The sequence below is a fragment of the Cebus imitator genome, unplaced genomic scaffold, assembly GCF_001604975.1.
Source record: "Cebus imitator isolate Cc_AM_T3 unplaced genomic scaffold, Cebus_imitator-1.0 Scaffold95, whole genome shotgun sequence".
NCBI classification, from domain to species: domain Eukaryota; kingdom Metazoa; phylum Chordata; class Mammalia; order Primates; family Cebidae; genus Cebus; species Cebus imitator.
Genome location: NW_016107410.1, coordinates 6,333,752 through 6,347,379, shown reverse-complemented (window position 1 = coordinate 6,347,379; position 13,628 = coordinate 6,333,752). Strand labels below are relative to the sequence as shown.

The 13,628-nt window shown below is 38.4% G+C and overlaps 1 protein-coding gene across 5 annotated transcripts in view; it reads left to right on the top strand.

Moving 5' to 3' along the window:
- Nucleotides 1-13,628, top strand: part of ZRANB3 (zinc finger RANBP2-type containing 3) — a 277,334-nt gene that overhangs the window by 154,918 nt on the left and 108,788 nt on the right. For all 5 annotated transcript variants that reach the window (XM_017536065.1, XM_017536061.1, XM_017536060.2 and 2 more), the window contains exon 7: nucleotides 12,092-12,263. In XM_017536065.1, the coding sequence (XP_017391554.1) occupies nucleotides 12,092-12,263 (172 nt within the window). The remainder of the gene's footprint in view (nucleotides 1-12,091; nucleotides 12,264-13,628) is intronic.

Genomic DNA, 13,628 nt, shown 5'->3' with positions numbered 1-13,628 from the left:
ACACATTTGCAGGACACTGTTATTTGATATAAGAACAGTGCGTTCTAAGTTTTCCCCATTTCTATCATGTTTTTTTGTTAAACTCGTGTGGTGGGAAACCAAAATATTACAACCATTTTGGAAAACAGTTTGATAATTTTTTATGGTTTTTTAAATAAAGTTAAACTTACAAGACCTGCAAAACACTAATTAAAAAATAAAAGAAGACGACCTAAATGAATGGGGTGGCATACCATGTTGGTGGACAGGGAGATTAAAAAATTTTTTTATTTGTTTTTGAGACAGAGTTGTACTTTTATTGCCCATACTGGAGTGCAGTGGCGCTATCTCAGCTCACTGCAACCTCCACCTCCTGAGTTCAAGCAATTCTTGTGTCTCAGCCTCCCAAGTAGCTGGGATTACATGTGCCCGCCACTACGCCCAGCTAATTTTTGTATTTTTAGTAGAGACAGGATTTCATCATGTTAGCCAGGCTGGTCTTGAACTCCTGACCTCAGGTGATCTGCCTGCCTCAACCTCCCAAATTGCTGGAATTACAGGCATGAGCCACCTTGCTGAGCCAAAAGAATTTTTTAAGAGACAGGATCTTCTCAGTCACCCAGGCTGAAGTGCAGTAGCACAATCATAGCTTAATGCAACCTCAACCTCCTGGGCTTGAGCAATCCTCCTGTCTCAGCCTCCCAAGTAGTGAGGACTACAGAACCACAACATCATGCTCAACAAATTGTTTTGTTTTTTACAGAGATTGGGTCTTGCTATATTGCCCAGCCTGGTCTCAAACTCTTTGCCTGTAGCAACTCTGCCACCTTGACCTCCCAAATTGTTGGGATTACAGTAATGAGCCACCATGCCTGGTCTCAATATTTCCTTTTTTTTTTTTTNTGTTAGCTACCATGCCCAGTCAAGGTTTTTTTGTTTTGTTTTTTGTTTTCTTGAGACAGAGCTTCACTCTTCTTGCCCAGGCTGGAGTGCAATGGTGTGATCTTGGCTCACTGCAACCTCTGCCTCCTAGGTTCAAGCTATTCTCCTGCCTCAGCCCTCCAAGTAGCTGGGATTACAGACATGTGCCACCACATTCAGCTAATTTTGTGTTTTTAATAGAGACAGAGTTTCACTGTGTTGGTCAGGCTGGTCTCAAACTCCTGACCTCAAGTGATCCACCCCCTCGGCCTTCTAAATTGCTGGGATTGCAGGCGTGAGCCACCACGCCTGGCCTCAATCTTTTTTAAATGGCAGTTTCCCTCAAATTGTTCTGTAGATTCTGTGCAAGAACAGTTGAACCCGTCTGGGTGCCGTGGCTCATGCCTGTAATCCCAGCACTTTGGGAGGCCGAGGCAGGCGAATCACGAGGTCAAGAGATCCAGACCATCCTGGCCAACATGGTGAAACCCGTCTCTACTAAAAAACAGAAAAATTAGCTGAGCATGGTGGCATACACCTGTAATTCCAGCAGCTTGGGAGGCTGAGGCAGGAGAATTCCTTGAACCTGGGAGGCGGAGGTTGCAGTGAGCTGAGACTGCACCACTGCACTCCAGCCTGGCACCTGAAACAGAGTGAGACTCTGTCTCAAAAAGAAAAGAAAAAAAAAAAAAAACAAGTACAATTTTTGTAGAAATTTACATTTTAAATCTAAAATGCCTATGCAAAGGCAAAGGATAGGCAAAGCAACTTTGAAAAAGAAGAAAAAATAAGATTCACACTGCTTTTCTTTATAGTCATCAGTAAAGGAGACACACATAAAACAGTGGAACATACAGAATGTAGAAATAGACCCATAAATGTGATAAGTTGATTTCTGATAATATGCAAGACAATTCACTGGAGAAAAGCTAGTCTTTTCAACACATGCCCTTGGACCAATTGGACATCCATATGTGAAAAGAAGAACTCCAACCTGTATCTTAGACCATATGCAAAATTTAATAATAAATGGATTGTATATTTGGGACTTTGGGTTAGGCAAAGATTTTTCCAGACAGGGCACAAAGTTCATGAACCATAAAAGACAAAAGTGATGAATTTCACCTCATGATAATTTAAAATTTCTCTCTCTTACACTGTTAAGAGGTGAAAAGACAAGCCATAAACTAGGAGAGAAATTTTTAAACTACATATTTGATAAAGAAATATATAAAAAGGACACAAAATGAATTTTTAAAATAATATATTAAAAATTCTCACCCAGGCAGGGTGGCTTACATCTGCAATCCTAGGACTTTGGGAGGCCAAGGTAGGTGGATTGCCTGAGTCAGGAGATCGAGACCAGCCTGGCCAACGTGGCAAAACCACATCTCCACTAAAAAAAAATATGAAAATTAGCCAAGCATGGTGGCACACATCTGTAGTCCCAGCTATGTAGGAGGCTGAGGCAGGAAAATCGCTTGAACATGGGATGTGGAGGTTGCAATGAACTGAGATTGCACCACTGCCCTCCATTTTGGGTGACAAAGTGAGTCTGAAAAAAAAGTTCCCAAAACTCAGTAATAAGAAAACAAAATAATTAATTTTAAAAATAGTTAAAAGATTTAGAAAGACACTTGACCTAAGGAGATATACAGAAGTCAAATAAACACATGAAAAACTGCCCAAGACCTTGGCCATTAAGAGAAATGCAAGTTAAAACCACAGAAACGTATGAGTACACACGCATTAGAATGGGTAAGATTTTTTTTTTTTTAAGCTTGCTATATCAAATGATGACAAGGATACAGAACAACTGGAACGTTCTGGTGGGAATTACATTGCTTACGTTGCTGCTGGGCATGCAAAATGTTCAGCCACTTTGGAAAGCAGTATGGCATGTACTGACCATATAGATCAGAAATCCTCCTGCTGGATATTAGTAAAGATAAATGAAAACATGTTTACTCAGAAATCTGTGTGCAGTTGTTTATAGTAGCTTTATTTATAATAACCTAAAACTGGAATAATCCAAATGTTCTTCAATTAAAGTGACTGCAGAAATTGTCATATAGCCTTACAATGGAATGTATTATCAGATAATAAAAAGCAATGAACTATTAATATACCCCAATAACATATATAACTTTTTATTTTTTTGAGACAGTCTTGCTCTTTCATCAGGCTGGAGTGCAGTGGAGCAATCTTGGCTCACTGAAACCTCCACTTCCTGAGTTCAAGCGATTCTTCTGACTCAGCCTCCTGAGTAGCTGAGATTACAGGTGCCCACTACCACACTCGGCTAATTTTTTGTATTTTTAGTAGAGATGGGGTTTCACCATGTTGGCCAGGATGGTCTCGATCTCTTGACCTCTTGATCCACCCATCTCGGCTTCCCAAGTGCTGGGATTACAGGCGTGAGCCACTGCTCCTGGCCAACATATGTAACTTTCAAATGCATTATGCTAAGTGAAAGAAATAAGATTTAAAAGGCTACCTACTGTGTAATTCTATTTATATAACTTTCTGGAATGTACAGAACTACTAGAGAAAAAAACAGATTAATGGTTGCCAGGAGCCAAGGATGAGAAGAAAGGATTGCTACAAGAGGCACAAGAGGATCTAACTTTAAAAAATCAGAGGGTGATTTACAAAGTCAGAGGTTAACTCTGTATGTGTATACGTGTGTGTTCGTGAACACAGATAAGCATACATGTTCTTGGCCATAAGCTTCCTGTTTCATCATCATAAGCTAATGTTATGTACATACTGGGAAATGCCTCTTTTTAAATTAAATATGATCAAAAGGAGATTAAAAGGCATATGTTTATTCTTTGAATTTAGAAAAGGATAGGCCGGGCGCGGTGGCTCAAGCCTGTAATCCCAGCACTTTGGGAGCCCGAGGCAGGTAGATCACGAGGTCAAGAGATCGAGACCATCCTGGTCAACATGGTGAAACCCCGTCTCTACCAAAAATACAAAAAATTAGCTGGGCATGGTGGCGCGTGCCTGTAATCCCAGCTACTCAGGAGGCTGAGGCAGGAGAATTGCCTGAACCCAGGAGGCGGAGGTTGCGGTGAGCCGAGATCGCGCCATTGCACTCCAGCCTGGGTAATATGAGTGAAACTCCGTCTCAAAAAAAAAAAAGAAAAAAAAGAAAAGGATACATGAATTTTTACTTTGTAAAACTGAGTGAGAAAATAATTATTCTGAATCCAAAGTAAAACTGAGTGAGAAAATAATTATTCTGAATCCAAACCAAGGTTCACGTTTCATAATATCTTTAGAGACATTCGCAATTTTTTAGCAGTTGCTAATTTTATTTTGTTAAGAATTAAGTATCCTTTTGTTTTAAACCTACCCCCAAACTGCACTACTTATACTTTGTCCTTAAAAATATTTTTCTTATTCATTTATACCTTTTCTCTTTCTTCTATGCACTTTACCTCTGCGATAACTACATTTACAAATTTGTTTTATAATTTTCTTTCCTTCCCATAAAACTGTGAACCTTAAACTTCAGAATCTTTCATTTTTAGCTGGGCCTGGTGGCATGTACCTGTAGTGCCGGCTACTCAGGCACCTGAAACAGGATAATCACTTGAGCCTAGGAGATGGAGGCTGCCTGCACTATGGTCATGCCTGTGAATGGCCACCGTATTCTAGCCTCAACAATGTAGTGAAAACCCATCTATGGGGGGGAAAAAGGATTCACTCACTTCTTAGGCCATTTCAAGACCCTAGGAGGGAGTTTTGGCAGTTTGCACAAGATCATATGTCCCTATCAAATTTATAGAAGGAGACACTTTTAATAGATTAAAAGGTCTCTTTTCAGCAAAGCTTCCTCTTCTCATATTTTTCCTTGTGTTTTGTGATGGTGGAGTATCAGCAAGCATTTTTAGGATCAGTCTAAGAAGAAATTACATTAGGGGTATGTTTGGTTTGGATTTAGTGGGCTATATTTGTGTATTTAGTTAGGTTACTGCTAGCCAACCTAGTATAGGAATGGCTTCCAGAAATATTTCTGGTATGGAGTAAGCGGACATATTGCAATGTGAACGTGTCCTATGGTGCCAGAAGCTGGGAACATGTGAGTACTGAAAGAGAAACCAGGTTGGAATGTAGAGAGCCAGAGGATAATCTTCGAATAATTATTATTACTTTTTTTAACACGTAGTCCTGCCATGGATCTTCCCATTCTTATAGCTTGTATTTGACAGAAATTTGATAGAGGTTGGTTTTTTTTTTTTTCCAAATTTGATAATAATTTAGAAATATATGTACACACAGAGTATGCCACTAAGTTATGAACTTGAAGTAAACTTAAAAAAGTGATTATTAATAAACAACAAAATTTGATCATCCATACTTGGGTGAAGACTGAATTATCCTATTTCTCAAGTATTACAAAGTTATTGTCACCCTGAAGAGGCAGTCAAAGTATAAGCAGTGGATAGTGTTGAAAAAACATTATAGATATGATAAGTGGTTAATTAAAAAGTGTTATTTTTCTGGATTTAGAAACATGTAAGCATTCATAAACTTTCTGTAATTTGTTTTCATTATAGACTCATATTTGTACGTAATTTTTTATTAATTTTTTATTCGTAATTCTGTGTAAGTAACAAAAGTATCTAACTCTAAAAGGGCTCATTGTATCTTTACTGGACAATTTTTTCAGTCAAGTTGTGTCCATGCCTGCTGGGCTCTTGCCAGTCTTCTCAACTCTGTATACACCCCATTTTAAAGCATAGCATTATTTTTTTTAGCATACAGCCAATGCATGAATTATATTAATTCTATTCTAAGAAGCTGAGATAAGAATACAATATAGAGAGAATGTTTCTTTCTGCACCTCAGTGGGGTGACTTGAATCCTTCTGGGGTCTACCCATCCCCACGGTTTGGAGATCACTGCTATGAAGTGTGAAGTTATTGAAGGTATCTTTCTTTAAGATTCTTTAACATTGGATTTTAATTACAAAAGCATTATTTGCTTTTTGTAAACTTTCAGATAGATAAAGTGAAAACAAAATGGGGTGACAAAACCTTAGTTTTTCACTTAACCTTTTCATTTCCTACCACTGTGACCCCCAATATAAGCAATGTATCATATTCAATGTGTATTTTCCTGGAACTGTTTCCATTATTATACAGACATGCATATGTACACACATCTACACACATACATAATCCTTCATACCAAGCATATTACTCTGCAGCTCCCATTTTTCATTTAACATATATCTTTGACATCCTTCTTACTCCATACATAAACATCTAAATGATTCTTATGAATAGTTGCTGAACAGTCCATAGTTGGCGTGCCCCACATTTTATTCAACCATTCCCCAAACAGTGGATCTTCCCATTTTATATATGTAGAAATTGAGAATTAGGAAAATCAAGTCCAAAACCTGAAGTCAGGAATGCTTCCTAGTCCCAGAATCTCTTGCCTTTGTGTAGCTGCCCCCACCACACACACACACAAAATAGTATGTAAATAGCATAGTAAAATAATCCCACGAAATATATTTAATGTAATTTTTATATTGTTAGGTAAAACTTGGCTTTTAATAAAGCAAGACTTTGGAATCAGACTGCCTTAAGTTCAAATTTCAGCACCACTATTAACATCCATGAGATGTTGGGCAAATTCTTCAATTTCTTTGTGTCTCAGTTTCCTCATCCATAAAATGGGGATGATATTGGTACTTTACCTATGTATAGAGTTGTTATTAAGGCTAAATGTATTCATTCACAGAGTACACTCTGCTGTAACTATTATCATTGGCATTGATGTTGTCATTATATAGATATTTCTTGAATACTAATATTAACCGAGGGGGGCGGTTTGGCATTGTGGAGCCAGTAACTTGTTCTTTTTATTTTGTTTCTGAGGTTTTTTTAAAGTCTTATAGGCCTTTGAAAATTTCTAGCCCCAAGCAGGCCATTAAAAGGTCCCCAGCCCAAGATTCCAAGCAGTCTGACACCAGTGTAAGTACCCTTAGCTAAAAAGATCTGTAGCCTCAATGGGACTGGAGAGGAAATCCTGGGAAAATGTAGGACAGTGACTGCACTACACACATATATACTAGTTTTTGTTTTTGATTAAGAAACTCTATTTTTTGGTTTTTGGTTTTTTTTTGTTTTGTTTGTTTTTCAAGAGTAGTTTTAGGCTCGCAGCTAAATTAAGCAGGAAGTACAGAGGGTTCCCGTATACCCCATGCCTATACACATGCCACCCTCCACTATCAACACCTTCACCACAGTGGTATATTTGTTACAACTTCTGAACCTGCATTGATATATTATCACCCTATGTCCATAGTTTACATAGAGATTCACTCTTGGTATTGAACATTGTATGGTTTTGACAAATGTGTAATGATATGAATCTACCATTGTAGTATCATACAGAAATGTTTCACTGCTCTGAAAATCCTATTTTCTGTCTATTCATCTATCCCTCCTTTATAACCAAGGCAACCACCAATCTTTTACTATCTCCATAGCTTTGTCTTGTCCAGAATGTCATATAGTTGGAATCATACAGTATTGTAATGTTTTCAGATTTGCTTCTTTCCCTTAGTAATAAGCATTTTAGTTTCCTCCATGTCTTTTCATGGCTTGATACGTCATTTCTTTTTAGGACTAAATGTTTTTTTGTCTAGATGTACTACAGTTTATCCATTCCCCTACTGGTCATCTTGGTTGCTTCCAAGTTTTTGCAATTATGCAAAAAACTGCTTTAAACACCCATGCGCAGGTTTCTATGTGGACACTTGTTTTCATTGTGGTAATGCTGGCCTCATAGAATGAGTCCAAAAGTATTCACTCTGCTTCTAGCCTCTGAAAGAGATTATAGAGAATTGGTGTAATTTCTTTAGTAGAATTCACCGGTGAGCCATCTGGGCCTGGTGTTTTCTGTTTTGGAGGATTATTGCTTTTTAATATATGTCTTTAGTACATATAGAACTATCCAGATTGTCTATTACTTCTTGTGAGAGTTTTGGCAGATTGTGATTTTCAAGGAATTGATCTGTTTTCATCTAGGTGATAAGATTTGTTAGCATAAATTTTTCATAATATTCCTTTATTATATTTTTAGTGTCTTTGAAATCTGTAATGATGTCCCTCTTTCATTTCTGATATTAGTAATTTGTGTTGTCTCTCTGTTTTTCTTAACCTTGCCAGAGGCGTATCAATTTTATTGATCTTTTCACAGAACCAGTGTTTTAGTCTGTTTTGTGTTGCTAAAAGGGAATACATGAGGCTGGGTAATTTATCAGGAAAAGATGTTTACTTAGCTCATGGTTTTGCAGGCTGGGAAGTTCATAAAACATTGTCCCAGCATCTGCTCATCTTCTGATGAGAGCATTTTGTTCTGCATCACAATGTGGCAGAAAGTCAAAGAAGAGGATATGTGCAAAGAGGCCAAACCTAACGAGTGTCCTGGCTTTACAATACTTTTGTGGAAACTATTCCATATCTGCAAGAACTAATGCAGTCTCATCAGAGCAAGAACTACCCACTATCCTGCGGACAGCACCAAACCATTCATGAGGGATCTATCCCCATGACCCAGACACCTCCCACTAGGCCTCACCTCCCAACACCAGCACAGCAACCTCTGCTTCCCAGATTCAAGTAACTCTGCCATCTCAGCCTCCCGAATAGCTGGGACTACGTGCATGTGCCATTATGCCCAGCTAATTTTTGTAGCTTTTTGGTAGGGACAGGGTTTCACCATGTTGCCCAGGCTAGTCTCAAACTCCTGAGTTCAAGAGATCCATCCACCTCCGCCTCCCAAAATGCTGGGATTACAACAGGCTTGAGCCACCATGCCCAGCCAGCCACTGACATTTAAAGTAATTACTGATATTGTTCGATTAATAGCTACTATGTTTGTTAATGTTTTTCTGTTTGTTGCCCTTGTTCTTTGTTTCTATTTTGTCTTCCACACTCTTTCTGCCTTCTGCGGCTTTAATTGAGCATTTTGTATAATCCTTTTTTCTCTTCTATTTTTTTTAGTATGTCAATTATACTTTTTTCAATACTTTTTTTAGTGACAGCCCTAGAGTATGCAATATACGTTTACAACAAAACTAAGTCTGATTTATGAAAGTCCAGAATAGGGAAATCTGTGGAGAAAGAAAGTAGATTAGTGATTGCTTAGGCCTGGAGAGTTACGACAGATGTTCAAGGGTAATAGCTAAAGGATACAGAGTTCCTTCTTGAGGCGATGAAAATGTCCTAAAATTTACTGTGTTGATGGTTGCACACGTTTGTGAATGTACCAGAAATAACTGAATTATTCACTTTGGGTGAATTGTATAGCATTATAAATTCAATTTCAATAAAACGATTTTAAAATGTAAGATATTCCAAAAAGTATATGTAATTATTATCAAATTTAAAGAGACTAGGGGTTTACAGGTGGTACCTCTTCTAGCCCTCCCTACCCCTCTTATTTCCCCTTTGCACCCCAAACATGGATCTGGGGTTTTGACAAATGTGGTGTTGCCACCACTTTTTAGAACAAATGCCACTACTAGCATTCCAAGCTGTAGATGAAAGAGATGGGTGCGGGGAGAGTGGGTAACAAGAAATAATTCCTCTGAATCATGGTTCATGCCAGGCATATGGCTTAGGATCAACTAGTGACATAAGACCCAGGAGGCAACTAGCTAAAACTTCTCTCAATAGCGTACCCTCTCCTGGAGCAGGGAGGAAACCTTATTGTTACAGACCAGGCACTGGCACGATGACACTCTGAAAATAGATTGCTCAGACTTCAAAACAGATCTGCACTTCAGGAGTACAACTATTGGTATTCTGTAGGAGGCAAGTGTGGCCTATGTGGTTAGCCTGTTTGAAGACACTTGTATGTTGTCTCTACCAGCATGTAGCAGTCATACCAAAAGACCTCCAGCTAGCATATTGTACACCTGTACAATGTCTCATGTAAGTAGAGAGTATACTTCAGCATCCGTTTTCATCTGGGCACGGTGGCTCATGCCTGTAATCTCAGCAGTTTGGGAGGCATAGGTGGGATGACCATGAGGTCAGGAGTTTGAGACAAGCCTGGCCAATATGGTGGAACCTTGTCTCTACCAGAAGTACAAAAATTAGCTGGGCATGGTGGTGCATGCCTATAGTCCCAGCTACTCGGGAGGCTGAGGCAGGAGAATTGCTTGAACCCTGGGATGGGAGGTTGTGGTGAGCCAACATCACCCCACTGCACTCCAGGCTGGGCAATAGAGTGAGAGACCGTCTAAAAAAAAAAAAAAAAAAAAATCCATTTTAATGGCAAACATTGCATTTTCAACAAAACAAAACCACCACCTACTAACTTCTCAATATTGGTAGTTCTGAATGTTAGATTTTTTTTGTAACCATGTGATCAAAATATCCTAAGTGTATGAATGGAAAGATAGGTGTAGAATAGGTATTGGCAAGTAATTTTCCCATTTTTATTAGTGTGTGATTTTTTTTTTTTTTTTTGAGACAGAGTTTGCTCTGTCACCCAGGCTGGAGTACAGCGGCATGATCACGGCTCACTGCAACTTCCACCTGCTGGGTTTAAGCGATTCTCCCACCTTAGCCTCCCGAGTAGCTTGGATTACAGGTGTCCGACGCCACACCCAGCTAATTTTTGCATGTTTTGTAGAGACAGGGTTTCACTATGTTGGCAACACTGGTCTTGAACTCTTGACCATGTGATCCGCCCGCCTTGGCCTCCCAAAGTGCTGGAATTATAGGCGTGAGCCACTGCGCCCGGCCTGTGAATTTTTAATATAAATATGGGAACATAATGCATTAAAGGAAGTCAAAATATTTTAATGAACAAGTTTCAGCGATTCAATTTATAACAGTTATTAAGTAAACCCATTAAAATGTTTATACAATGATAGTACTTAGCTTTTTTTAAGAAAAAAAGTACATTTCTTATTGATGACAACTAAATGGCATGTGTATAATTTTATCATACAGTAGATTCCATTCATTCACTATAGTTATGTAATTGACTCTACATGCAAGTATATCATTTTAACATTGCATGTACTATTTATGTTTAATAGTTATTTTTTAAAAAGCTAACATTAACGAGTTCCATGTTTCTCAAATTCACATCTATTCATGCTAAAATCCACCCAGTATTTTTTTATCCAGTAAAATGAATAGTTACTTAAATTATTATATCTAGTAATCATAATCCAACCTAACAGAAATTTTTTCTTTGTAAATTATTCTCTAACAGCTGTTTTCAATAATGGATAGTATGTACCCCTGGGAGATGATTGGGAATTTTATGGGGTAGTATTTTGGTTGTCACATTGATAGGCAAATGTTACTGGATCAGTAGCCCTAATGTGTAAGTTCAATTGATTTCAGTCAGTTGTCCTAATGTGTAAGTTCACTAGATTTCATCCCTTCTCTTAACATTTTTTTACAGTACTTGCTAATTTCCTCAGAGGTCTAGAGAATAACTTGTCTTTTGCAAGCAGTTTAAGTTACCGCTTTCTTTCTTTTGCCAAGTCAGTTACCGCTTGTCTGTCTGCATCATGCCATCTAAATATTTCTTTAAATCGCTTATCTTCTGATGTCTCCTCTTTCATAGTAAATTTGTGTCCTCTTATTTTATCCCTTTGCTGTCAATCCAGCAAAGGGTTGGAAAGGAAGAAGTGATTTCAAAGGAAAAAGAGACCACCTTGTAATCAATCTGCTATGCTTTAACACCTCTATTGGAGGTAGCGTCTCCTCCTAGACCGCATAGGAAATGTTCTAGGTGTTTTTGGTTATTATAATGACTGGCTGATGCGTTGGCAGTTCATGCCTGCTTTACAGCTAGATCTGCTAAAACATACTGCCATATGTGAGCCCACCCCAAATGCCAGTAACAACCCAATTTACAAACAGTGACCTAGTACAATTCAAGTTCATCGCACCCTTGCGTTAACTCAGTGTAAACAGTATGTTTAGAAACTAACATCTTCTCTAATTGAGAGTAGTGTCAAATCTTACTCATTACTATTTTTCAGGCTGAGCTTTTGAAACTAATGTTCATTCAGAAATAAAAATGAGTACAGTCTTGGCTGCTTATCATTAAAAGGAAACACACATTGGATAAACTGTTTTCTTAACTCCAGCATTCAATTTTGCTACATGTTTTGTCTTCGTATTAACAGATATTTTGGTAAAAGACCTCAGTGGGATTGTAGAGGGGCATCAAATCTTAAGGAACTTCACCAGCTATTAAGTGACATAATGATTAGAAGATTAAAGACTGAAGTTTTAACCCAGCTGCCCCCTAAAATCAGACAGCGTATTCCATTTGATCTTCCATCAGCAGCAGCCAAGGTGAGAACCCTTGCTTGATTGAAAGTCTTACTTTAAATAACTTTGATTATACTATTACAGATTGCACATATTTCATATTTCACAGAAGGAAAGGTTTGCTTTCCTAAAATGGATTTAATTAATAGAGCCTACAAATTGGTTTTGTATTTCAGCAAAAAAAGTAGGAAGATTTCAGTTTTATTCATCAAATACGTAAAAAGATACGGTAACCTAGTGATTTTTTTTTTAAAGTACTTTTTGCTGAAAAAAGTACTTCGGTTGCAACAGAGATGTAGTATTAAGAATTGTAAATATCAGCCTGGCAAGGTAGCTGACACCTGTAATCCCAACACTTTGGGAGGCCGAGGTGGGTGGATCACCTGAAGTCAGGAGTTTGAGACCAGCCTGGCCAACATGGTGAAACCTCATCTCTACTAAAAATACAAAAAGTAGTCGGGCATGGTGGTGCAGGCCTGTAATCCCAGCTACTCAGGATGCTGAGGCAGGAGAATCACTTTAACCCAGGAGGCAGAGGTTGCAATGAGCCGAGATCATGCCATTGCTCTCCAGCCTGGTGACAGTGGGAACGAGACCCCCTCTGAAAAAAAAAAAAAAAGAATTCCAAGTATCTATAAGGTGTGAAGCCCAATAATTAACAAGGGAAATTGTGTTTCTTGCTGTAGAACTTCTTTTTAAAGTATGAATAGCTGTCTTCCAGAATAACTTCATGCAGCCCTATTCTTGAAATTCTTTTTTTTTTTCATATTTGTGTATGTTTATTTTAGATAACTGAAACTTCACAGACTTTAACAGCAAACAAAGTTTAAAAAATTTAGTTCTGTACTTTAGCTCCAACTATCTCTATTTTTTTTTTTTATTGCATTTTAGGTTTTGGGGTATATGTGAAGAACATGCAAGATTGTTGCATAGGTACACACATGGCAGTGTGATTTGTTGCCTTCCTCCCCTTCACCTATATCTGGCATTTCTCCCCATGCTATCCCTCCTTACCTCCCCATGCCCCCGTCCCTCCCCCATTTTCCCCTAACAGAACCCAGTGTGTAGTACTCCCCTCCTTGTGTCCATGTGTTCTCATTATTCAACACCCGCCTATGAGTGAGAACATGTGGTGTTTGATTTTCTGCTCTTGTGTCAGTTTGCTGAGAATGATGGTTTCCTGGTTCATCCCTACAAAGGACACGAACTCATCATTTTTGATAGCTGCATAATATTCCATGGTGTATATATCCAGTCTATCATCAATGGGCATTTGAGTTCGTTCCAGGTCTTTGCTATTGTAAACAGTGCTGCAATGAACATTCGTGTGCACGTGTCCTTATAGTAGAACGATTTATAATCCTTTGGGTATATACCCAGTAATGGGAT